Raw genomic sequence first — 27,018 nt, 5'->3', positions numbered from 1 at the left:
ATCCCCCCCCCCTCCCCTTTTTGGTAACCATAAGCTTGTTTTCTGTGTCTGGGAGTCTTTCTGTTTTGTACATAGATTCATTGTATTATTTTTTAGATACCATATATAAGTGATATCATACAGTACTTGTCTTTCTCTGACTTATTTCACTAAACTTTCTCTAGTTTCATCCACGTTGCTGCAAATGGTAATATTTCAATTTTTATGGCTGAGTAATATTCAGTTGTGTATATATACCACATTTTCTTTATCCGTGCACCTGTTGATGGGCACTTGCGTTGCTTCCGCGTCTTGGCTATTGTAAATAGTGCTGGTATCGAACGCTGGGGGTGCATGTATCTTTTCGAATTAGAATTTTTGTTTTTTCTGGATATATACCCAGGAATAGAATTGCTGAATCATGTGGTAGTTCTAATTTAGTTTTTTAGGGAAGTCTAGTAATTAGTGATGTTGAGCATCTTTTCATGTGCCTGTTAGCCATCTGTGTGTCTTTGAAAAAATGTCTATTTAAGTCTTCTGCCCATTTTTGGTTTGGGTTTGGTTTTTTTTTATATTGAGTTGTATGACAGGTTACTTTTCTATAGATGTCTCATTTCAGATACACCTTGATAACATGATAGGAAAAATGTTGTTAACATAAATGATGAACTTTTAGTGTTATTGATAACATTTGTTGAGATAATATGTGGAATCTTTTTTTTTTAGCATGCTTAAGAGCAACAGCACGCAGATTTAATAATAAGCCTAAAACAAGCTACGCTATGTTATCAGGTAGTATATTGGATAAACAGCTTAGCTATTAACAGTTGAAGTTTTGGTAGAGTTGGTAATAGTTAAATTTGTATTAGGCCTTACTAAGATCTGTTGAGAGCTTAGTCTTGAAGAGACATGTCTACATTTCTGTGTTAATAGTACGTGTAATTAAAATGTACTGTCATGATTTTTTTTTGAGAACTAGAAGATTGCTCAAACAGTATTGTAATTTATTATGCTCCAGTCACCTTGATTCTTTTCAATATTTGCATGGTTTGTCAATTACTTTTTATTGTGTTATAGTTAGAGCTCTTTATTGGTGCTTGTGAATTCATGGATAAATACATAGAAACTTTGATAATACTGATGAAGCACTGTACAGGTTAGTAGTGAATTCAACAAGAAATCCAGTGAAACTCTGGAGTTAAGAATTAGAAGCTTGCAAAAAGGTGGAGATATGGGGATATATGTATAGCTGATTCACTTTGTTATAAAGCAGAAACTAACACCATTGTAAGCAGTTATACTCCAATAAAGATGTTTTTTAAAAAAAAAGAATTAGAAGCCAAGGTTTAGATTGGGGGGCGGTTGGGAGATAGCAGGGCTCAGTGAAAAGTAGAGGGTCATCCAAGTACCCCTTGAAAGTTATAATTGGTGTTTGGATAATTTGTGACTTTTGGTGTAAATCCATGTGGGTCACTTGGAAGAGATCGTAGAGCAGTAGTGTACCTAGCATATTTGACATCCAGAGCAGAACTTTCTTCTTTTTCTTTCTTCTTTTTTTTCTTTTAACATATTCCTCTTCTACAACAAAACTGTTCTCAGAAATAATCATGAAATTGGCCAGGAAAGAAATTTGAACTTCATGCCAGTTACAAATAAATATTACAACAGAGAGAAGTAATTGATTAATATTTTTAAATTTCATTAATACTTTTTTGATAAAAGTAGAAAATTTTATCTACATCCTGCTCTGTCACAGTAATGAATAATAATCCAGTTTCTTTTTAAGCCTTAACTTCTGCATATTTGTCAATGATTGTCAGTTGATTTTCACAATATTTGAGTTCAGTAGACAGTTATAGTCAGATTTAGCAATTTTACCTTCACCTGTAAGTGACTGAAAAAACACTTCTCATTAATTCTAATTACTAAAGGTTGTATGTGAAGCAGCACATATACAGTAGTTGGGATGACTTAAACATAAGGTTTCCTTTAGCAGAAATTTAGAAAAAGCTCACTTCACAGTAAATTCTAGAAATCACAATATTGTCCATGTCTTTTTTTGGCATCAATTCTAGTGACTTCCAAATATATTCTCAGTCAAAAAATTTTCACTAAAATATTTTCACCCAGAGTTTCAGTGTAGGTCTCTATTATGATTGGTGAACATCTTTGAAATTATGTGTAATGGCATTCTCCATAATTTTTGTTCTTGGATCATCAAGCTTTGTGTTTCTTTGTTAAAGACTAATTCTGGCTGTTTTTAAGTATTTACACCAGAAAAAAAAGGTATGTCAGGAAAGAAGACTTGCAAACAGCTATCATACTTTAAACGTACCATTTAAACATACGAATATATATACATAGGAACTACAGAATTGCAGATGTAAACTGACCCTGAGGCGAGTGCAGGCCGTCCTGAACCTCTTTGTAGTCATTCTCCAAATGAACAGGTGTAACGAATCTGCATGTTCTATGCACTGATCATATAACTGGAAGGTTTCCTAATGAAATTCCACTTAGAGTAGATCGCTTATTAAAGGATACATAATAAAAATGTACAGATTTGATGCTTATGTATTAAAAACTTATCAGTTACCACAGCAGTAGTTTAAAACAAGAATCTCAGTCAACAAAATGTTTTAGGGGAAGGAATATTTTATCCCTGATATTATTTAGAATTGCTAGTATTTGGTGATAAATAAAACAATTCTCAAACAGTTCTATTGTTTTATTTAGAGTCTTTATAGACAGTTCACCCACTTTCTGCCTTCCCCTGGGTGGACTTTTCCCACTGTCCCTCTACAGGTGTGTTATTACTCTGGAGAGCGATAGTTGACTAACCCTGTAGTCTGTAAATCTTTTTCTGCAATATCCCCTAAATATCTTTATGCACTTTACCATGAGTATTCCACTTTATTCCTCCTTTTGTCAGAGGTTAGTTTTAGCTGATGTAGAATTATAATACCCTGCTTAAAGGAAACCTATAATAAGGAAATTTAGGGTGATATCGCTTTTAAGCTTTTAGGAAACATAAAATACTCTTTTAAACTTTAATGGTCATATATTATCTAGTTTACTGTAATTAAGAGTTGCTGGATGATAAATCACTTTAGAAAGGATAGCCACATTTGGGATTCAGAGATACATTCAAATCTTTATAAAGGCCTTAACCATTTCTGAGTAAATATAAGAGCATATTTTATGAAGTTAGGGTTTTTTTAAATATATGAAATAATCCAAAATGGGCAAATCCATAGAGATAGAAAGTAGCTTATTGGTGGTGGTATGAGGGAGGAATGGGAAGTGACTGCTAATGGGTATGGAATTTCTTTGGGGTGTAATGAAATACTCTGAAATTAAATAGTGTTGATGGTTGTATAACTCTGAATATAGCAAAAACTACAGAGCTGTACATTTTAAAGGGGTGAGTTTTATGGTATATTAATATCTCAAAGCTGTTTAAAGAAAAACACAAAAAAGTCAGGTTTTAACACCATTTTCATTGTTTTGTTGCTTGATCTTATTTTCTATCAGGTTGAAAACAATATCTTAGCTACTGAGTGGCTCTGGAAGTTATTTTGTTGATCCTGAATCCTAAGTTTGTTCAAAGGATATCTTTAGTTTTACATGCTATTTTAAGAAGTAATCCAGTGGAGCCAGTTCAAGGGAAGGACAGGAAATGAATCCTGCATTTGCTCATTAAATACCAACCAGATGCCAGCATACCAGTTAGGTGTTTTATATATGCCTTTACCTTCCTTCCATTTTAGAGGTAAGGAAACGGGAGGGGTGGTGTGATTTGACAGAGTACTGTAAGAGGCTGCCTGAGCCCAGTCTACAGCCCCACATGGCTACTCTGAAGTTTTTCGAGCAGCTGATCTTCGTCTATTGTTTATGAAGGGAGAGGACTCCCTAAACAACTTTTGTATACTTGAAGCGAGGTAGCAAGGCACTGTAATGTATATTTGTGGAAGGATTCGCCAAAGTTTAAGAATGATGCAGTTTGGGAGTTTTTAAGTCATCCACAATAATGCAATAGATGCAATCAGTGTTTAAAACTTAAGATATGCTTTTAGGTGTTTATGTTTCATTTATTAATTTATATTCACAATTAAAATTTTAAATTAATTAGGGATTTTATAAATGTTAACATTTTCAGTTTTAATCCCATTCTTTTGTATAGATCTAGTCATTACAACTTTGTGGGAGAAAAATAAGTATAGATAAAATATATACGAGATAATTTTTTTTCTTCTAATCAGATGATTTTATATCCTGGAACAAATTTTTATTTCTTCGATTGAAGTCTGGAAGGAACTATTTAATTCATAAAAATGTTTTATGGCCAACTTTGGGTGGACACAAAGTTTACTTAGTGAGGCACAGTAAAAGTGATTTTGAAACCTGGCATCTATGCTAGTAAAGTAGAGTAATGGCATGGATAAAATATTTGGCATTTCCTAAAATCACATCCTGACCTATTTCTCTAACAAGTGAAAAGGAAGTTGAGGATTGATCGCAGTTCAGTGAATCAAAATGGAGGTAAGGAATAAAAAATGACCTGTTGTAGTAAGTGGAGCTGAAGGAGTTAAAAGCCCTGATTGGGGGGAGGCAGCCTTAGTTCTAAAGTAAAAAGTTTGAGTGAAGGGTAGACCCTTGGAAATTGTAAGGGAGTTAGTCTTAGTTGAAGAATAAATTAGGGCATACTTTGAAGCAAGGTAGCAAGTGAGTTGTCAGAAATTAACTACTTAGAAAATTAGTCCTGCCAGCAGCAAATGGTAACAGAATTAGGAGTTGGTGATATAATTAAAAAGTGATGAAGTTTAAACTCCTGTTTGCTATATTACTATATTCTATTTTCATAAAGCACATAGAAACTTAAGTAGTTAACTTGAAAGTGGTTTCATATTTAATATTAACAGTATATATTTGAACTTACATGTGTGTATTTTGTAAAGCACTTCTCTAAATTCTGGAACCAGGAGAAAAGTTTATGTGTTTGTGGGAAAGTGTAGTAAGGTAAAGAAGTGTAGATCTAAGTATGAAAAATTTTAGAACTCTTTAAACTTGAGAATATTATTTGTAGGTTTGTTGTTTGTAAAAATACATGGCTTGGAAGCTTTAGAAATCTGAAAAGTGACTTTTATGGAGAAATAAATAGAACTATTTTGTAGTGTTTAAGTCAAAGTAAAGACCCTGCTCTGTAGGAGCAGGAGAACAGTACAGTTTCTTTTTCTCATCTCTGTTTTAAAGAGCCATGTAAATTTGCTCTATTGTTAGGTATATTTTGTATTAATGCCAGACCTGTCTTGTCTCCAGACAGTCCTCTAAGCAAGTGGAAAATTAGTTAATTATTTGCGTTTCAAAGGATTTGACTCTCTGGAAAGTAAATAGAGTTTACATGGGAGTAAATCATATATCAGTAATTAAAAGGGATGCTTTCTTTAATGCACAGATGTCAAAAATATATTTAAGAAATTTTTCAGATTTGGGTTTTATGTGCACAGAGGCTTCAGTTATAAAGATTTAAAATGGCAAATTTTATTTTTAAAATTTTGTTTCAGCAATTTTGAAAAGTTGTGTTAAAGGTTTACAAGGCATTGATTTAAACATAACTGTTAACTTCAAAGACACGATTTACTCCACGGACAGGTTGTACCTGATAATGATGATTCTGTATATTTATTTACAGTCAAGTTGGAGAAATGCATTCTTGTGTCTCAAGACACAAAGTTTTTCATTGTTAATCCATGAATTTTAAGTTTTTCATTTTAAAATTAATGCAAATTATGGGACTTCCCTGGTGGTCCAGTGGTAAAGAATTCACCTTCCAATGCAGGAGACGTGGGTTTGATCCCCAGTTGGGGAACTAATATCCCACATGCTGTGGGGCAACTCAGCCTGCGCGCCACAACTACTGAGCTCGCGCACCACAACGAAGATCCCGAGTGCTGCAACTAAGACCCGAAGCAGCCCAAAAAAATAAAGAAAATAAGTAAATTAAATAAATACTTTTTTAAAAAGAATGAGAAATCACAACAAAATTAAAAAATCTTTAAAAATAACGTTTATAAAAACAAAAAAATAAAATTAATGCAAATTAGGTAAATTTAAGCTAGAAAATAAGAAAGTATTCTACCAAATACCATTAACATTTTAGAGTATTTCAGTCTTTTTTTCCCTTCCACTTGTGTATGGAAACTTTATATATGGTTACCAGATCTTTTCAATAACATGAATTATCTTCTAATTTTAAAAGTCATCTTGGGAAATTTGGGAACATCTGATTATTTTAGATAAATTTCTAAAAGTAGAATTGTTGGTTTAAAAGATATGGACTTTTTTAGTTCTTTGCTTCATGCTAATCTACATTCATGACAGTTAGATAATTGAACTGTATCTCATTGTCTTAATTTATACCTTTTTGACTTTTGATAAGACTGAACATTTTTTTTTCTATATTAATTAGTTTGGGGTTCTCTTTGTTAATTGAGTTACTCTCCTATGTACAGTTTTCAGTTTTATTTTCTCTCTTACTGTTTGTATGTGCTATTGATTAACTCATATGCAATATTCTGCTTTCAGGTAGAGTGGCATGATACTTGTCTAGCATGTGCTTGCAGCTCCCCTTTCCCTGTGTGCTATCCTGTTAAGTGGGCACACACACGCGCGCGCACACACACACACACACACACACACACACACACACCTGTTCCCCCCATCACATTAAATGCCCAGTATTAAGAAAGTGTTACCTTTGGTAAAGGCATAAACTGAAATGCCAGGTAAGAAGGGACTGTAATTGTTCTAGCAGTAAGTATTTTACGGAGCTATATTCAGGCTGTAATTAGATGGACAAAAAAGCATCTTTGTGGAGATGATGATTTTAAAAGATTTTTCTACTAAGTTTTGTTTTGTTAAATTTAATGTGTACTTTTTTTTTTTTTGCGCTACACGGGCCTCTCACTGTTGTGGCCTCTCCCGTTGCGGAGCACAAGCTCCGGACGCGCAGGCCCAGCGGCCATGGCTTACGGGCCCAGCCGCTCCGCGGCACATGGTATCCTCCCGGACCCGGGCACGAACCTGCGTCCCCTGCATCGGCAGGCGGACTCTCAACCACTGAGCCACCAGGGAAGCCCTAATGTGTACTTTTATAAAATATATTTTACAAGCAAACATTTAAGTTATGTTGCCTTTAACTCTTGATTTGGTTGAAGCCAGTGTATCAGATTTGATGAGTCAAATGAACGAAAGAGGAGGGAAGACTGTAGACTTGAACACTTTGATATCTTCATCTGTCAGAAGGGAGATTTGAGTACCAGCCTGTTACTGTGAGTGTATGTATTTCTTTTTGGAAGCATTCAAATTTTTTCCTTAAATTGAACTTTGTAATTAATTATTAATAACAGGAGCTTAAGCCAGAATTTATCATCTTGGAGGTCATAATAGCAAAGGAAGGAGTACTAGATACAATCAGTATAATTCATTATAAAATAAGGAAAGCAAATACTTAAAAGTTTAAGTGGGGGGAAGGTAGGGGTAAGTATCCCATTGAAAGAGATTCTGTCTAGAGAGATCTAGTCACTAGGAGCCAGAACAGATTCTTACAGGCCAAATTAAACATTTTTCTTTTGTAAAGTTTGTTTGTCTAGTGATGACTCTAAACCAAATATTTCAGAAAGATATTTGTCATGATTTCATCATGAATAAATTTTAAAAATACATAGATAGGATGAGAGTATTGTTAAGTGAATTTTAGCTGACTGGCAGGGCCCAAGGAATATCACATAAGGTCATCCTACAAGTAGGTCCTGTTTTTAATATTTAAAAAACCATGGGGTTGGAGGAAGCCATATAAAGTAGTTCGTGAAATTTGCAAACTGATTGGAATAGCTGCTACACTGAAAACAAAATCATTTCCAGACTACCTAAGTAGATTGAAAGGACTGTCAGAAACCAACATAAAATCAACATGAAGATCTAGTTTTGATAAAGATTCCAGTGAAAACAGTCTGAGGGTTTCAGTTGATTATAAATGTGAGTTAATAATTAAGCACTTTTTAAAAAATAATAAATGATCTCCCCTACCCCAGGATGTCCATGTTCTGAATCCTAGAACTTGTGAATATGTTTCCTTACCTGGCAAAAGAGACTTTGCAGATATGATTAAGGGTTTGAGTTAATTATCCTGCATTATCTGGATGAACCCAGTGTAACCCCAAGGGTCCTTCCTTGAGAGAGGCAGGAAAGTCAGAGAAAGTGCTCTGACAGTGGAAGCAGAGGTTAGGGAAGAGAGAAGATGCTATGCTGCCAGCTTTGAAGATGGAAGAAGCAGCTATGAGCCAAAGGAATTTAGGCACACTTTGGCTAGAAAAGGCAAGAAATAGATTTTGACCTAGAGCGCCCAGAACGAAGGCAGCCCTGCCAACACCTTGTTTTCAGACTAGTGAGATTCTTTTTTTTAAAACAAGGTACAGTTTTATTTATTTTTAAATTTATTTATTTTTGGCTGTGTTGGGTCTTTGTTGGTCCGTGCAGGCTTCCTCTAGTTACAGTGAGCGGGGGCTACTCTTCCTTGTGGTGCACGGGCTTCTCATTGCGGTGGCTTCTCGTTGGGGAGCATGGGCTCTAGGCGTGCAAGCTTCAGTAGTTTTGGCACGCAGGCTTAGTTGCTCTGCGGCATGTGGGATCTTCCCGGACCAAGGCTCGAACCCATGTCCCCTGCATTGGCAGGCAGATGCTTAAACACTGCGCCACCAGGGAAGTCTGGAGATTCTGACTTCCAAAAGTGTTGTTTTAAGCTATTGTGTTACTGCAGGAATAGGAAACTAATACAAAAGACAATCCACTAGATTCTACAGGAACATATCCGGGCTCTGTTTATTTTGGTTTATTATACTTAAAAGGAATTAGCCAGGATAGTCGGATCTAGGAATCATATCATTTGGCTAGTAGTTGAAGAAGAGAGAGAAGAGAAAGAAGAGAAAGGGAAACATGCTTAGTTATATTTATTTTATCACACGAGAAAGATCACTGTTGTTCTGTGCTCCAGAGGCAAAACTAGAACAGGAGAGGGAGGGAAGGTTATCAGAAGGGAGATTTGGGGTCAGTACAAAGAAGACTGCTGTAACCGTTGGGTAAGGTTAGTTATGAGTTATTAAGCCTGTGGACTAATATGGGACCTGCCGGGTGTATTGTGAAAGCAGTGCTGAATTTGGTATGAGTACTGGATTACATACTAAGGTGCTATACAGCTTTAAAACTCTTTGATACTACTGTATTTTCAGTATAGAGAAAATTTCTCTAAATTTCAGTCAGCACTTGAATAGTAGATGTAATACAAAAAAGGTATTATGGTAAAGCCATAACAAAATTAAACTCGAGGTATGTGTCAAGATTCCCAGGGCATTATATACCTCTATTTACTGAGCCATTTATATGTCAGGTACTAGGCTAAGAGATTTATATACATTATCTCATTTAATCTTAAAAGTCTTACGAGGTGAAGTGAGTGCTATTAATCCTTTTTTTCAGATTTCAGAAATCCTTGATATTTAGAAAAGGTTAACTAAACTTGTCAATGTTCATACTGTTAATAAATAGCAGAGTATCATGTTACTTTGACTAACCCCCAAACACTATGAATTCTACAGGTGTCATGGGCCAAATATGCTCCTTCCTTATCTTCTTTTGAAACTGTTCTTTATTGATATAAGGGATCATTGTGAGTGATTCTTCATAATTTTTAGAATACTTTGTAAATCAGGCACCCAGCAGAGCAGTGTTCATATTTAGTATTTTCTAATAGTTATTTAGCTGGTGACAGCAAAAAGACAAACTCATATCTGTTGCTGACAAGTATTTTTTTCTTACTAAGGCTTTCTAAGGAGGTTTTGTACCTTTTGGGTCCTACTGCTGCTGTTATTTTATATAAGAGAATTGCATGGGTTTCTCTGGCTGCTTTGACACATTTGTTTTCTTTGACAGATTACATTAATTCTGGATGCAGATCTGTAATAACAGGGAGAACACTGCACCTACTGATGTTTATTGAGCACTTGCCCTGTTGCAGATGATATACTAGTCGTTCATACACAAAAGCTAATTTATAGCATTTGACCTTGCCAAATACCTTTACTTTCTGTTATTTTCCTGGTGTTCCTTTGTGCAGCTCCCTTCTCTGTACCACATTGAAATATTTGGTATACCCTAGTTAATTATATCATCTTTGTTCTCGTCTTACTCATCCTCATGGCTTTGATTCTGTGACCTTTCAGTTTCTAGCAGAACCTCTTCTTTGTTCAGGATGCATTTTCCAGTCTGCTGAAATCTCTACCTGAATATTCAGTAGGCATCCCAAATTAAATTCATTATGTCTTATCATTATCCCTGAATCAATACAGTATACATATAGACAGGCACAGATGCCTACTTGATATTTTGTCTGTGTTCCCCATTATAGTTAATGGTCTCTGCATGTATTTAGTCAATAAGCAGCAATTGTATAAGGAGATGACTATGCTATTAAGGATTGTAAGCTTTAAAATCAACAAATTCTAGTCCAGACCCGTTCCCTGGGCATCATCCGAAAACAGATGCAATCCCTTTGGGTATCATCTCAAAATAGGTGTAACAATCTATGTTAACTGTTAATATGATTAAATAAGATAATGTACCACCAAAGGTAATTCTTCCTTATACATAAGCACTCAGTGTTGGTTCCCTCCTCTTTTCCTGAGTTGTGCCTTCTTTAGTGGAATAAACACCCTTCGTCTGTCTCTTAGATGGTAGCACTTGAATGCTCTCTTGCTGTTCTATTGCCTGTAGTCTGTATTTTAATTTTTTTAAATAAATTATGATTTAAGTATAGACTGTGGAGCGTTTCATCAGAAGATACCACCGGTCTGTCTTCTGTGCTCAGTTGTCTTGTTTTGTTTTAATATGAGGAGTTCCCTACTGCAGAAATAATCAAGAAGTGCTATTTGGGACATTAAATGAATATTAGCTCTGGCTTAGGCTTCATTGAAATATGAGTCTCTAAGCTTTTAATGGCCAGGGAAGTAGTTCTCACTGTTGCTTATTCTTTTTTTTTGTGGCTGTGTTGGGTATTTGTTGGTGCGCGTGGGCTTTTTCTAGTTGCGGCGAGCGGGGGCTACTCTTCGTTGTGTTGCTCGGGCTTCTCACTGCGGTGGTTTCTCTTGTTGTGGAGCACGGGCTCTAGGCGCGTGGGCTTCAGTAGTTGTGGCACGTGGGCTCAGTAGTTGTGGCTCGCAGGCTCAGTAGTTGTGGTGCACGGGCTTATTAGCTGCTCCGCGGCATGTGGGATCTTCCCAGACCAGGGATTGAACCCATGTCCCCTGCACTGGCAGGGGGGTTCTTAACCACTGTGCCACCAGGGAAGTCCCACTGTTGCTTATTCTTAAGATCCATGTGTAAACTTTTTGTCTCCCCTTTCTCTGCTTTAAGGTCCAGAGAAGGAAATAGAACCACGGTAATAAACAACTGTCTTAATAACTTTTATAACTTAGAAATGGGCAGAACATGCCTTTTTATAAAATGTGTGCTGTATATTTCATGCAGTGTTGATATTTTTCAGTTTGTGTTGAAGTTGAAATATTTTAAATCATTTCGTATTTTCTCATTGGTTTTTATAGTTTCAAAGATTACTGTCTCCTTTCTAATTGTTTTTCAATTAGTGAGCTTTTATTCTCAAGGAGAATTTTAATTATGTTGGTAAATAAAATGATAAAGAATGACCTTATTTACTTAATCCCTTTTTAAAAAATGAATTTCTGTGTTAATATCTTTATGTTTTTCCCATTTTCTGTATCTTAGTATTATTTATGGAAAAATTCTACTTTTCTCTGCTTAGGCAGGGTATGTATCTGGTTCTTATATTGATTATATCTTTCATTGCATACTTTTTCTAAAAATTACTGTTACCGTTGTCTGTAGTCCATTGTGTCTGTAGTTTTGAAAAGCTGTGAAAATTCTGTTGCCAGGGAATTTAAGGTATGTTGCTAGGTAGGGCTATTTATTCTGGGAAAGGAGACTTTTGTTCTTTAGGGTAGCCTCTTAGTAGTGGTCTAGTAAAGATGGTCTATGTCTTAGGAGTTCCATATTTGAAATACCAACATTAATTAGAAAGAAATGGAAACATGGTTCATATAAGGTTGATAATGCTCAGGAAGCCCTGAAACTTATTTCAAGATGTATTTTTAGAAGAGTATGTGTGTGTCTATGATTAAAACAAAACAAAAACAAGAACTTAAGAAACTAGATATAAGCTTAATGTCTTTTATCTTTGTAACCCTCTATGGGCTATCATTATATCTTGGTTGGATTTAAACTTTAGGGGGAAGGAGTATGCATGTGTGGTTAAGTCTCCTGTGAGCACCTGATTGTTGCATTTACTGTAGTGAGATTTGTTCAATATGGTGTCATTTTTATTCCTGACTAAATCAAGAAATTGTGAATTCAGGCTTTATAATGGCATGTTAAATTTCTTGCCTGATGTAATACATGTGTTTCTCCAAATGAACGTTAGAATTATTTGAAGTTCTCCAAAATCTCAATGAGGTTTGTAATGAAATATTAAATATTGAGTCACAGTATTGCCATTTTCAGTACAGGAACACGGTGTGTTTGTTTCCATTCAAATCATTTTTGAGTTCTCCAACAAAGTTTTGTAATTTTTTCTGTTACAGATTTTGTAAATGTTTTACCTTTTTCCCCCTCTTTTGCTACTTTTAATATGATTTTTTCCCATTGTATTTTCGAAGTGGTGATGCCAGTATGTAGGAAAGCTCTTGTTTTTCTTTACTAGACGAATTATTAAACTTAGTTCCAAAAATTTATTATTCTTTTTTTTTTTTTTTGCGGTACACGGGCCTCTCACTGTTGTGGCCTCTCCCGTTGTGGAGCACAGGCTCCGGATGCGCAGGCTCAGCGGCCATGGCTCAGGGGCCCAGCCGCTCCGTGGCATGTGGGATCTTCCCGGACCGGGGCACGAACCCGTGTCCCCTGCATCGGCAGGCGGACTCTCAACCACTGCACCACCAGGGAAGCCCCCAAAATTTAGTATTCTTTTAGTTAATATATTACAAATATATTTGTAGAACTGAAGGATTAACCTCTAATTTTACTTGTAATTAAAACATTTTTTTCCTCTTTTTCTGTTTTTTAAGCTCTTTTCACTTATGGATATGAAGCCTCCCATCTCTCGAGCCAAGATGATTCTCATCACGAAAGCTGCTATTAAAGCTATTAAGGTAAGCGTAAAAGAAATGTATTTAATTTGGAAAATGTTTTTGAAATTTTGAAAATGTTATTGTTAAATGTGAGAATTCATCTTGTGAATTAGTTCAGGCCTGAATCGAAGAACACTCACCAGGTTTTGCTGAAAGTACATAATAATACAGTATGGTGCATCTACATTGTAACATATTATTTCAAAACCTGTTGTTAATATTTTCCCTTTATATTTTTTAGCTTTACTGAGGTATAATTGACAAATTCAGTAATATAATGTAATAGAACATGATTTGATACACATGTACATTGTGAAATGATTACCTCAGTTAAGCCAATTGTTACGTCCATCACCTCACATAATTGCCTTTTTTGTGTGTGGTGCTAAAAAAAGTTGAACTCGTTGAAGTAAAGAGTAGAATGGCAGAGGGTTTTTTGTTTGTTTTGTTTTGTTTTCATTTAATTCTTATTGTAAATCAATGGAGTATTAGCTTCATTTTTATTTAAAAAACTTGGACTTCATGAAATTAAATGTCTTACCCAGTCACACCTTGAATAAGTGAGTCTCTTTAAAAACTGCATTATTTAGTTCCAGTTCCATTGTTCTTATCCCTCTCATAAAGTTCCTTGATAAACTACTTTACGAAGATTTACTGATTAAAAATCTAAGAAAAGGACCTTGTGTTTGGGGGAATTTTTGTAGTTTTCTGTTTTAGTTTGTACTTTCATTATGATGTGTTAAGATTTTTTCAGTTGTTGACTATGGGTTGACTATGGATTATTTCCCTTTTTTTTCAGTACCATCTTGGGAATTAATTCAAATTGTGCAAATTTCAAGATTTTTAAGTATTTTCTAATTACAGGGAATGTAGAAGTATGTAAACTGGATAATGATTTTCTTTTCATTCTTTTCAGCTTTATAAGCATGTAGTTCAAATAGTGGAAAAGTTCATCAAAAAGGTAACTATCCATTTATTTATTACCTCATTTTAGTTGTGATCAGTATTTGTAATTTACTTTGTAAATAGTAATTTGGATAATTGCTTCTAAAGCCACTCTACAGAAAAGTTGTCACTAGAAGTTCTTTTCAATCACTAGAGGTTTTTTTTTTTCCCTAACAAAACAAAAATTTATAGCAGTACTGTTTGAGCACTTACTATGAGGTGGGATTCAACAACAGTTTCTTCTCTACTGAACAGGACTCTTCCTTGAGCCTGATGTGCTTTCTCTCCCCTTTGCCCTGTCTACTCTGTTGACATTTAACTCATCTTGGAGTGCTTCAAATGAAATCACTTCTTAAAGTTTTTCTAACTTTCCCCTGCTCCCATCATAATTAAACAGTTTTTCACTTCTTCGATTATATGGTGTGATTAGCACACGTCTTTCTCAGTAAAGGACTGAGAACGGAGGCTTACTTAGATATCCTTGTCTTCTCCCCCAACCTGGAGCTATGCCATGTAGTACACCCTAATAAATGTGTGTGGGAGTGTCTCTGGTCCATGGCCATTTAATACTGGCTGCGAGATAGGAGTTAGAGCTCCAACAGACCAAAAAGTATAGTCAATAGAGGTTTTTATAGTAGCAAATCAAAGTACCAGTAAATAAAACAGAAAAACAATTAAAATTACCTATATGCCACCACCCCAGTTATAATGAATGTTTACTCATGTTTTAGTATGTACATGTACATTTATGAAAGGAAAATGAAGACATAGGCTGATGGATAACGTGCTTTTCCTACAGAATTTATTATAAACATCTGCAAAGTATTCTAACATATGATTGTTTTTCACGATTTACTAAGCCAGTTCCCTATTACTGGCCATTTCACTTCAGTGGCTAGCCTTGTGGAAAAAATTCAGAGGCATCTTAATTGTTTTCCTTAGGATAAATTTCTAGAAATAGACTTGATGGATCAAATAAGGCTTTACTTTTATTGCTAAATCTTTCATAAAGGTTGTACCACCAGAAATGTGTGCAGGTGTCTGTCTATTCATTTTACCTTGTCAATTTGAAAGGCCAAAAATGACCTCTCCTTTCAGTTTTTGTTTCTCTGGTACTGTACTTTAATAGAATTGAAATCGATATGTTGTTAAAGTGATCTCCTTGATAATTTTAAAAGGTAAAAATTATTTTTTTGAGCAGGATGAATTACAGCAGAGATTTATCCATAATAAGTGGATTTGTATGGAGGTGGCTTAGGGATTGGTAAAGTCATGTTGATTCTGGGAAGTTGTGCGTGGGGAGACGAGGGATCAGAGAAAAGTGAATATTGGGGGTCTGAAGTATCAAGAGAATGGCAATTCTGTACAGACCTGTGGGAAATTTGACAAGCTAGCCAGTGAGAACTAAACATTCAAGTAGTTTCTAAATAGAAGTAATTCTTGGATATATAGTTTCATGAAAGTGAGATTAATGGGTGTCAAATTGTGATTTGCTTTTCCTGTATTGAACTTACATCTTTAATCTTTGTAGTGTAAACCAGAGTACAAGGTTCCGGGATTATATGTAATCGACTCAATTGTGAGACAGTCTCGTCATCAGTTTGGAACTGATAAAGATGTTTTTGGGCCAAGATTCTCTAAAAACATAACTGCCACATTCCAATATTTGTATCTTTGTCCATCTGAAGATAAGGTAGAGTTTATAATTTTTAAATTAAGCTTGTATTCTTGTTTTGGTTTTGCATCTACTTAAATCTATTTAAATGTATATTAGATATTTAAAGCCTACTGTATTACTAGAAAGATAATCATGAACTTGAAACAAAACCCAGCTTTTTCTATAGTAGTCATATCTGTTTTCTTGGGAAGTCCTTCAGGAATGTTGTACTGTTGAAATATAAAAGGAGCACAGTCTTGCTTTAAGAAGACATTGTTGGAAAGATTTCTTGTGGTTGAATGGTAAAGAAATTCTGCAAGTAGAGGAGAGCAGTGCTTATCTCAGATTGTTGCTTATTCCAAAAGGAAGGGACCAATAATTGATGGCTTTCCCCAGCATATGGAGCTGCTAGAACGTAAATGGTATTCATTAGCAATCAGACTACAGTATTTAATTCCTCACATTTGTAGCTGGTTTTACTATGTACTATAAAAAGATAGAAAAACATTATAGACAGAAAACTAGACTCCAATAAGTGGGAGAAATGCACTGGTAGACTCAGAATAATGAAGACTGGAGACTACAATAAACGGCATATAAATTTGAGTGTTATGGATTCTGTATATTCTTGAAGGAATGCTCTTGTGGGGAAAATATACAAGAGAAAAGATCATTCCATGAGTAGGAAATAAGAGTTACAACCATGAATAACACGTTTTCTCTGGATCTCCTTCGTATTTACTAGTCCACAAAACAATTTACCTAACAATTACAGGCCAATAATCGTCTTAAATATTTTAACTGTTATAGTCATCCCGGAAAATTCTTCACTTCTGTAAGATAAATGGTTGTTTCTTTGTACTCATAAGTAAAATATAATGGAAACTTCGGATGCATTTTTAAGTATTATAATGCATTTCTTTTGATTCTCTAGGTTATATTTCTTTTCTCTTTCTTTCCCCCCTTCTGTTTCTTACTCTAGATTGCACTACTGAAGAAAGGTCAGTTAGTGTAGTTTAACCAGGTTGTAATTCTGATGATAGATTTTTTTCTGTTTATGAAACAGATATAGCATGGAAATATTAGCCTGGGGTGGTTTTTTTTTTTCTCCTCTTTTTGTAAGAGGTATAATAAATTATTTATGCAAACATTTATTGTATATTTATGTTTTCTCACACATAACAGAGTAAAATAGTTCGTGTGCTGAACCTTTGGCAGAAAAATGGAGTATTCAAAATTGAAATCATTCAACCGCTTTTGGACATGGCAGCAGGAACCAGTAATGCCGCCCCAGTAACAGAAAATGTTACTAATAATGAAGGTATGGCAGATGTATCTGTGAGCTTAGAAGATGATATAATTTTTTTGTGCATGAAGTGTTTGGAGTCTGTTTATAGTGATGGAAGTTTTCTGTAAGAAGGAAACTTGAGTTTACATCTTAGAAGGTATAGTTTTCTTCCCATAATTCTTATTTCTAATAAAAGTATTCAGTGCTTGTTACCGTATAGGCTGTATTACCATAATCTGTATTTTTTACTCTGTGTTAAACTGAATGCAGTATTATTTTAGTAAAGAAGCTTAATGGAGATTAAAAGGAATATTTATGAGTTAAAGTTTACCGAGTGCTTAATGATCTTTTCTTTTTTAGGTTCACCTCCACCTCCAGTTAAAGTTTCTTCTGAACCCTCACAAGCCACTACAAACTCCATACCAACTGTACCACAGTTGCCCAGCTCTGATGCTTTTGCTGCTGTGGCCCAACTGTTTCAGACAACTCAGGGTCAACAGGTAAACTGCCTATCCAAAGATTAAATTGTTTGCAGTTAGGTACTGTTGTCAGTTCTTATTTTTCATTCCTAGTTAATGAGCACATTGTGGGGAGGAAATATTTCTACTTTTCAACTAGAAAGGCCTTTACTGGGAAGGGAAGGGATACTACATAGGGATAATAGGGGAAATGTGGGAAACAAGGGAACAGCACACTGAGAAATAGCAGTACCCCTTTGGAGAGAACTGCAGAACCGCTGAGTTGGTGGTATTGTTGCTCACAATTCTTGCATTTCCAGATTTCAAAATTATTTGGATTGGTGGAGATACTTCTTTTTTACACTTTTTTAGAAAACATATTTACCTTGTTCACAATTCAGTGTATTTTCTCTTTTCTCTGACCATCATTTTCTACTGTTGGGGTATCAGCATACATTTTTAACCTTAAGTGACACATCTTATATCCCTGATACATTCATTCACAATAAACGTAACCATTATTAAAAGGTTGGTTCCTTTTTCCAGTTTACTCTGTGCCTGTGCTATTTTGAGTCACCATTAAGGGTTTTTTTTAGTAAATTAACTTTTGATACTGTGATTATACTTTATTATGTGGTTTATCAGTCTTCCCATTCTTTAAGCTTCAGCAGATCCTTCAGACTTTTCAACAGCCTCCAAAACCACAGTCTCCCGCCATTGACAATGCTGTGATGGCTCAGGTTCAGGCTATCACAGCTCAGTTAAAGACAGCTCCTACACAACCACCTGAACAAAAAGCTGCTTTCCCCCAACCTGAACAAAAAACTGCATTTGACAAGGTATGCTTCTCTCACATAACCCACCCCATTGTTTACATCACTCAACTTGGAATGTGGAAGTTACCCCTTCTCTAGCTTCTCTGGCTTGTTCATTTTGTTGTTTTGTAATTTGAGGGATTTTCCCCCTCGACATCAAAACATTGATTATTATTCCTGGTTAAAAATCTAATATATACTCATTGCACAATTTTCAATATAAAGGAAAAGTAAACAGTGTAAAGGAAAGTAAACAGGGGAACATTCACCATTAACCCCCATATGTGAAGGTAACTACTGTAACATTTTGCTGTGTATCTTTTCAGAATTAATTTCCTGGATATATGCTTTTCTTTTTTGGTCATTATATATGTGTGTGCATATATAAAAATGTGTGTTTTTAGTATATATATATACACATATATATACATACACTGTTTTTAACTTGCTTGTTTTGATATTAATCCTCTTGTCTCTTTGTTGTTGTTAAGGTTAATAGATGTAAATCTACACATCTACTGAGTGCTTATTAGGAATATTCCATTACATAGAGACACCACAATTTAGCCATTCCCCTACTGATAGACATTTAAGTTGCTTTCTGTTTTCTGCTGTTAAAAACATTAGTTACCATATCTATAATTTGAGGGTTTGGGTTGGTTGAGTATCTTCCAACTTCTCTGTTGGGCCTTCGTTATGTTTAAGGAGCTGCCACTAAGGATATAGATGTGCTGAATATGCCTAGCTTAGAGCTTCCTGTTGAAATGTTAGCCCAGACAACTCCACTCTTGTCTGTTTATGTCATGTCTATTTACTGGATTTATGACTATATACAGTTTCATCTCATTTTACAGGTTGCAGTGCAAAAACCACAAAAGTTTGAAAATCCTAGAATGAAGTATCTTTTAATCATCTCTAAAATTTTTGATTCTTTCTGACATTCTAAGATACAATAACTATTGCTGGTAGTCCAAATTAAGAATCCATATGATAATTACTGCTTGTTATTCTAGTACAAAAGGAATACATGCTTTTAGGGAAAAAATTGCAAATAATACAGAAAGTTCTAAAGTAGAAAGGGAAATCAGTTCCACTCTGCTTTGAACAGAGTTGTGTATGTTCCCATCCATATGGGAACATAAATTGTTATGTATTGTGGTTTTGTTTTTTAGTCTTCTGTGTTGTGTTGTGATCAGGAAAACTCTCTGAACTTGTATTAAAAATTCTCTTTCTTCTAGTAGTTTTATATTTTTGTTTTTCATGTTTGTCTCAAATCTATCGAGAACCTATTTTAGAATATGGTTCAAGATAGTTAAATCTTTATGTTTTGGAAATAGCCAGTTCTCACAATTTTTGTCATACATTTAATTCCCATTTGTTTCTGTGTCTGTCTTTGGACACTGTTCTGTCCCACTAATATCTTTGTTTATTTCTGCAACATAACAGTTTAAACACTTGCAACTTGTATTTCATTTCTAGATGTGTTCTCTGCCCTTACTCTTTTTCAGGCATTCTTTGGCTATTCCTGGGCATATGTGTTAGGGTTCTCCAGAGAAGCAGAACCAGCTATACACACAGACACACAAAGGGGAGAAAGGGAGGGATTTTCTTTAAGGAATTGGCTCACACAGTTGTTGAGGCTGGCAAATTTGAAATTTGTAGGTCAGAGTGGCAGGCTGGGAATTCAGGTAAGAGTTAATGCTGCAGTCTTGAGTCTGAATTCTGCAAGGCAAGGTTTTCATGTTGCTGTCCTGAGAATGCCTTTTTTGGGAAACCTAAACCTAAGTCCTTGCTCTTAAGGCCTTTGATTGGTTGAGGCACACCCACATTATAGAGTGTATTTCTTTATTCATAGTCTACTAATTTAAATGTTAATCACTTTTTTTTCCCTTGCTGCACCATGCAGCTTATGGGACCTTAGAACCCAACTAGGGATTGAACCCAGGCCCTGAGAACACAGAGTCCTAGCCACTGGACCGCCAGGGAATTCCCAATGTTTTCTTTGTTTTGTTTTGTTTGTTTGTTTTTGGCCATGCACATGTGGTTTGTGGGGATCCCCGACCACGGATTGAACCTGGGCCCATGGCAGTGAAAGGGCAGGGTCCCAACCATTGGACCACCAGGGAATAATTCCCTGTTAATCACATTTTTAAAATACCTTCACAGCAACATCTATATTAATTCTCCCATTGCAGAGCACAGGCTCAGTGGCCATGGCTCATGGGCCCAGCCGCTCCGCGGCACGTGGGATCTTCCCGGTCCGGGGCACGAACCCGTGTCCCCTGCACCAGCAGGCAGACTCTCAACCACTGCGCCACCAGGGAAGCCCTATATTAATCTTTGACCAAACAACTGGGCACCATAACCTGGCCAAGTTGACACATATAATTGATCATCACAGCATACTTTACCAGATGAACTTTAGCATAAATTTTTATGAATTTATAGGTTAATTGAACAAGTACTGATAATTTCTTACACAGAATCTCAATTTATTAGATTTTTAATATGTCATACATTTCTTGTGTCATTTATTCTTAGATGTTTACTCATTTTTCGTGTTTAGTGTTTCATAACACTTTTGATTAGTTAATAATGCCATACAGGAAAACTATTGATTTTTATTTTATGTTGTAAATTATCATGGTATTAGAAGCTTAGTTTTCTAGTTGTTCGCTTAGATTTTCTAGGCTACTAAATTTGACTTTTCCCATTCAACATCTAGGCCTGTTTCTTTTTCTTTTCTTACTGTTCTGGTGGCTAGGACTTCCAAAAAAGAAATGTTGAGTAATAGCAGTGCTACTGACATGCTTGTTTTGTTGTTAATTTGAATTACAACTAATTCCTCTAGTGTTTTATCTTAAGTGGGTTGGCCAATGTTTGTTAGTTATATTAAGTTTAGAAAAAGGAATTCTGTGCTTTTCCTTTGACTGTAAAGGTCTATTTTAAGCTAGTCAAACAGCTGACTGGGAACAGTTTTTCTATTTTTGCTGCTTCATAGATCTTCAGTTTCCTAAAAAGCAACAGAAATGTCTTTAGATAGTAGAGATCTCAGTTTAATACTTTTAATTGCTTCAAATCTTCTCCCAAGCGATAGGTATAAATTGTAAAACTTTAAGGAACATGTCTATATGCGATAAACTGCAAAAATCATAGGCTTTGTGGTTTTTTTGTAGACAGTTTAGACCCAGGTTTTAATTTTGGCTCCTGTCATTGACTCTATCTTGATGTTGAGTTACAGTATTCACTGTGTACCACTGTAAAAGAGCTTGGTGGCACCTATATTTTTTTATTGCCATGAGGGTTAAGTAAGCTAACGTGCGTAAAGCAGCAAGGTGCCTGAGCCATGTTAGATCGCTCGGTTATAATAAGAACTTTGAGTCACGTGGCCTAGAATTATGAAGAAAGAAACAGAAGTGTTGTCTAAGAAGGGGACTTCCTTTCCTAATTAAAAAATCTGTTGTCCAATAAAGTAGAACCAGAATTTCCAGGCAAAACTATAACAGAACAATACAAATTTAGGAATTTGAGGTTGGAAATCCATGAGCAGGAAGGGCACAGCCTGAGAGAAATGACGGCCTTGTTGGATGCCAGAGACTGAGGGCTTTGAGGTAGAAAAGACCATTGTCCACATCCTAATTGTACATGTATTAACTGTACAGTCTTGGTCACGTTTCTTAATTACCCGAGCCTTAGTCTCCTTGTCTGTAAGAAGAAGAAGCTATATCTACATTGCATGTTTCTTTTGATGATTAAATATTGTATATAATCTATCAAAACACAGTAGTGGTTGTATTACTTTCATTCCTTCTTTTCTGAGTAAATGTAACCATATTTTAAACGGCTCTTCTTCTAGACACGTGATCCTGTGAAGTGCACTGATTGGTTTTTTTGATTTTTTGTGTTTTTTTAATGAAAGTTTCTGGTAATCTAAGGTGGATTGTGAAGTTTTAAGAAAGAAGCAAGTGCACAGGTAGACTTTGCAGCCCTGTCTGTGCCATTCTCTTTTTTCTTCTTCATATTCTCGATCAAGCAGCATATGGACATTTTTCTGTAGGCATTTATAATGATTGGATAAGATGGTCTTTCTTTTTGTACATTTTACAAAGCCGACTGAAAATGTGTACCCATTTTCATATGTGCAAAGTTCCAAAAGTTTTTAGTCTAGGAAAATGAATGGGTAAAATCTTTCTATCACTAAATTAGTTATAAAATCATATAGAAAATAGTCAAAAAGAAAACACTGTACTTAGAGTTGGGGAAGAAAACAGAATTTTTTAAAGTGTCTTTTCAAAATGGCATTTGTGTAAAAATTGTCTGTGAACTAGGGTCCTAAGAGGCATGTGGGAAGGTGAAATTGTACATGACAGCATTGCGGGATTACAGATGGTGGTAAATATCTGTTTTTATAAAGTTTTTTGTTCAGTGAATCACAGTCTGAATTTTAAAATGGAAAATTGACATACACACCTATTCCAGAAGCTACTTGATAGATTTGATTACGATGATGAGCCGGAAGCTGTGGAAGAATCGAAGAAAGAAGATGCTGCCGCTGCTGCCGCCGCCGCCGCCACTGCCGCCACCGCCGCCGCCACCACAGCACCTGCTGCTGCTGTTGCGCCCCCTGCACCTGCTGCTGCTGTACCTTCTGTTGCTGCGACTGCTGCTTCTCCTCCACAGGCACCCTTGTGAGTTGCTTTCTTTTGATTCCTCAGCAGATAGAGATTTGGTAGTCATTATAAGGCATAATGCAAGTAACACTTAATAATGAAATCATTTTTCATATAGTCTTTTCTTTTTTTAAATTGTGGTATTTGGAGTTTTCTTCTGAATGGAGAGGAGATCCAATCAGATTTACAATAAAAAATGACTTCTGGGGAAAATGCTGTGTTTAAGTTAATAAGGCAAATATATGATTCAGTAAAGTGTTGATTATTAATAACTCCTGAACAGCATTCTTTAAGTTTCTGTAGTATAAATGTGGCTAAGATTCATGTGTTTTCGAATGGGTGAAAAGAAGACTACTCATCTTTTTTAGTGGATTTCCTGGAGATGGCATGCAGCAACCAGCATATACCCAGCACCAAAACATGGATCAGTTTCAACCTCGAATGATGGCAATACAGCAGGATCCAGTGCACCATCAGGTAGAGGCATTTTTCTTATAGCTGAGTTTTAATAACTGAAGATCTATTCATTAGAGCATATGGGTTGCACTTCCCAGACCACTGTTACGTAGCTGTGTGCATGGCTAAATACTATAGCTGCAGTAAAAGCTGTTGAGTACATAACTGATTTGAGTTGCTTTTTGCTTTAATTAAAACAAGGATGCTAAACATTACATGCTGATAATTTAATAGGCATTTTTGTTTAAATAATTTAGAGAGAGATTGTGGTTCTATTTCAGGGAACTGGCCTGTTTAGTTATACAGCTATTTCCCTTGTGAGAAGCCTTTTTTCCTTCTTTTTTTTTACGGTACACGGGCCTCTCACCGTTGTGGCCTCTCCCGTTGCGGATCACAGGCTCTGGACATGCAGGCTCAGCGGCCATGGCTCACGGGCCCATCCGCTCCGTGGCATGTGGGATCCTCCCACACCGGGGCACGAACCCATCTCCCCTGCATTGGCAGGCGGACTCTCAACCACTGCGCCACCAGGGAAGCCCAGTAAAGTATTTTTTAATTAAAGTATATATGTTGGTTTTTTTAGACATAATTCTATTGCACACTTAATAAACTACAGTATAGTGTAAACATAACTTTTATATGCTCTGGAAAACCAAAAAATTCGTGTGACTTGCTTTATTGCGATATTCGCTTTATTACAGTGGCCTGGAATCGAATCTGAGATGTGCCTGTATTTGGTCATATGAAATTGATATTGTGATTTTAATGACTTGCTGAGGAATGAAGTTTGAAAAATATTTTATAAGCCTGTTTAAAATACAAAGAAAACTTATGAACTTTTTTCCAGATGTTTAACAATTGCTGAAAGTTTATTAATAATTTAGAAAGAATATTTTGTGATACTATAATGACATTACAATTATACTTTTAATTCTATTAGCGTTGGAATGTCACATAGAAAATTGTTACATTGTGGCATAATTACTCTCATTATTACGATATTTGAAACCCTAAATATCAAACACTAAGTATTATGTATTCAACCCTAGGCATGTTGGTTGAAACTCCCCTTGGGGTAAAATGTTTAAAATATACTTAGACGTCAATTCTTCTAGCCACTTTTCCTCCCCCCAAAGCTTAATTGCCTTTAAAGTTGAAGAGAGACAGTTTGCGATAGAGAGTACCTCTGAGTTTAAGTTCAGTCTGTCACTTTGCTTCCTCATATAAATGAAGTATGTTTTTAAATTATAAAACCAGATCATGTATTCATAATTTTAAAATGAGTTGTAGGATTTTTACCCTGTATTCTTGGATATATAACAATTCTTTGGATAAAGATTGTACCAATAGGAATTGCCAGTCATGGTTCCTTGATCAAGGTTTTTTTTTTTAATTACTTAAAGTCTGCTTGTACAACTTTTTTAAAAAACAAAAGGTTCCACTTCCTCCTAATGGACAGATGCCAGGATTTGGCCTTCTTCCTACACCTCCATTTCCTCCCATGGCTCAGTCCGTGATTCCTCCAACTCCACCCGTGCAGCAGCCTTTCCAAACTTCCTTTCAGGCACAAAGTGAACCACTTACACAAAAGGCACATCAGGTAAAACTTCATTCTCAGATTGTTGATTATCTGTATGGTTCCCTTGATTTATAAATAGATTGCTGCCTGTTGGCTTGTTATCTTCCATTTTGAATATGAAGAAAGACTATTACTTCGGGCACAGATTTGCCCTCTCTGTGAGCGAAGTTTTTCATTTGGAAATTGGACATAATAATACTACAAATTTCCATGCGGTTTGTGAGGATTGAGATAGAGTATAGAATGTTTAAACAGTGCCTAATTCACTGCGTTAGGTGATGGTTGGTAAACACGGTATGTAACTTTTACGAAATAATTTCCAGAAGTAGATCAGTATTTCTTCTAATCTTGCAAACCATATAAAAAAAACTTTTCCCACTCATGGCCAGTCATTATTAAACTGGTAATTTGGTCTCAAGTAACCAAAAGAGAAGTTTCAGGGCAAGAGATTTGTAATTTAGCATTTTTTAGATTTTTGTCCTGTTTTTTTCTATTTATAATTGCCACTTTCTCTTTTAATGATGGGTTTTGTGTTTTGTTTTTCTTTTTAAAGGAAATGGAAGTAGAACAACCTTGTATTCAAGAGGTTAAGCGGCACATGTCCGATAACAGAAAGTCAAGATCTAGATCAGCTTCCAGGTAGTTTATAGAAAATGTTAATCCAAATCTGTATGTCTTAGGAGCCATAGAATTTAAAATCTAGTTGGATTGTTTTCAGATGCCCAGGACTAATAAAATAACACTTGGTATGTTTGTATGCATGTGTGGATTGGGGGTAGGAGAAGTATTAATTTTAAAAAACTAAGTCATCTCAACCCACATACTTTCCCTTTGAGTTGCTTTAATGCCTATTTACAGATATACATGGAATCATAAGATTTATGTATTCAGAGTTCTTTTATCAACCCAAAAAAGTGGAAAGAGAATAAGTAATACTGTAATCGGATTACATGTTTTAATTCCCACAGAAAAGACTTTACTGAGAAGATAGAGAATAGTAGTCAGTATATCTCAGTGATGACATTAGCTTCTTCACTATAAAGATGTCATTTAGTATAGTACCAGAAGTATCAAAGATGGGAGGTACTTTTATAAGTTAGCATCCTTATTTATCTCATTTATAATATATTTGTGCTTTCTAACTTTGAGCATATTAAAAATCTTTAAAATGAATTCCCTGCTGTCAAATTCTTACATACCCAAACATTAAATTACCTAGTTGTATTTTTTCTTTTTCAGATTAACACATGCTTACATTTTCTTTTTTACCTCCATGTGTTAATCCATTCTCCCTCGTTCTGAAAATATTAGGTCACCAAAAAGGAGACGATCTCGATCTGGTTCTAGAACTCGAAGGTCTCGTCATCGACGTTCTCGATCTCGGTCCAGAGATAGACGCCGACATTCTCCTAGATCTCGATCCCAAGAAAGAAGGGATCGGGAAAAAGAAAGAGAGCGCCGACAAAAAGGCCTTCCTCAAATCAAACCAGAAACTGCTAGTGGTACGTGAACGTTTATATTCAAATTTCCTGCATTTTTTTTTCATGTCATGAGTTCAAAATGTTTTATAACTGTTAGCAAAATACCACTTTATGAGGTCTTACTCATTTGTGCTTCGGCATATACCATTGGATTTGCCTTTGTACATTAAGCCAGCTGTAAAGCAGCAATGAGGAGCGAACCAAACTAACGATGAGGAAGTGTGTCTTGAATCGAATGTATGAAATAGAGTCATTAACTAGTTCTCCTACACATGGTGGAAAAGTGGGGTATTTTCCCCCTAGAATAACTAGTGCCCTCTTTTATAAAGATTTATGATTTACAGAATGTACTAGCTTACATTATCTCCTGAATTTCATGATGTGTTTAGAATATGTTTAATAAGGTGTGCTAGACATATTCTTGATACAACTCTGTAGCT

General features: G+C 35.5%; 1 protein-coding gene across 3 annotated transcripts in view; it reads left to right on the top strand.

Annotated features, from left to right (window-relative positions):
• Positions 1 to 27,018, top strand: part of SCAF4 (SR-related CTD associated factor 4) — a 55,335-nt gene that overhangs the window by 6,926 nt on the left and 21,391 nt on the right. For 2 of the 3 annotated variants that reach the window (XM_024758189.1, XM_024758187.1), the window contains exons 2-12: positions 13,167 to 13,250; positions 14,146 to 14,190; positions 15,706 to 15,867; positions 17,017 to 17,152; positions 17,480 to 17,619; positions 18,240 to 18,416; positions 22,872 to 23,080; positions 23,431 to 23,539; positions 24,954 to 25,118; positions 25,651 to 25,736; positions 26,409 to 26,599. In XM_024758189.1, coding sequence (XP_024613957.1) covers positions 13,167 to 13,250; positions 14,146 to 14,190; positions 15,706 to 15,867; positions 17,017 to 17,152; positions 17,480 to 17,619; positions 18,240 to 18,416; positions 22,872 to 23,080; positions 23,431 to 23,539; positions 24,954 to 25,118; positions 25,651 to 25,736; positions 26,409 to 26,599 — 1,504 coding nt within the window. The remainder of the gene's footprint in view (positions 1 to 13,166; positions 13,251 to 14,145; positions 14,191 to 15,705; positions 15,868 to 17,016; positions 17,153 to 17,479; positions 17,620 to 18,239; positions 18,417 to 22,871; positions 23,081 to 23,430; positions 23,540 to 24,953; positions 25,119 to 25,650; positions 25,737 to 26,408; positions 26,600 to 27,018) is intronic. The other variant, XM_024758188.1, reaches the window with a different exon arrangement.

This window comes from Neophocaena asiaeorientalis, unplaced genomic scaffold (assembly GCF_003031525.2).
Source record: "Neophocaena asiaeorientalis asiaeorientalis breed wild unplaced genomic scaffold, Neophocaena_asiaeorientalis_V1.1 scaffold45, whole genome shotgun sequence".
In the NCBI taxonomy this organism is placed as follows: domain Eukaryota; kingdom Metazoa; phylum Chordata; class Mammalia; order Artiodactyla; family Phocoenidae; genus Neophocaena; species Neophocaena asiaeorientalis.
Note: the sequence above shows the minus strand (reverse complement) of the source record. Positions and strands in the feature narration are given on the sequence as shown.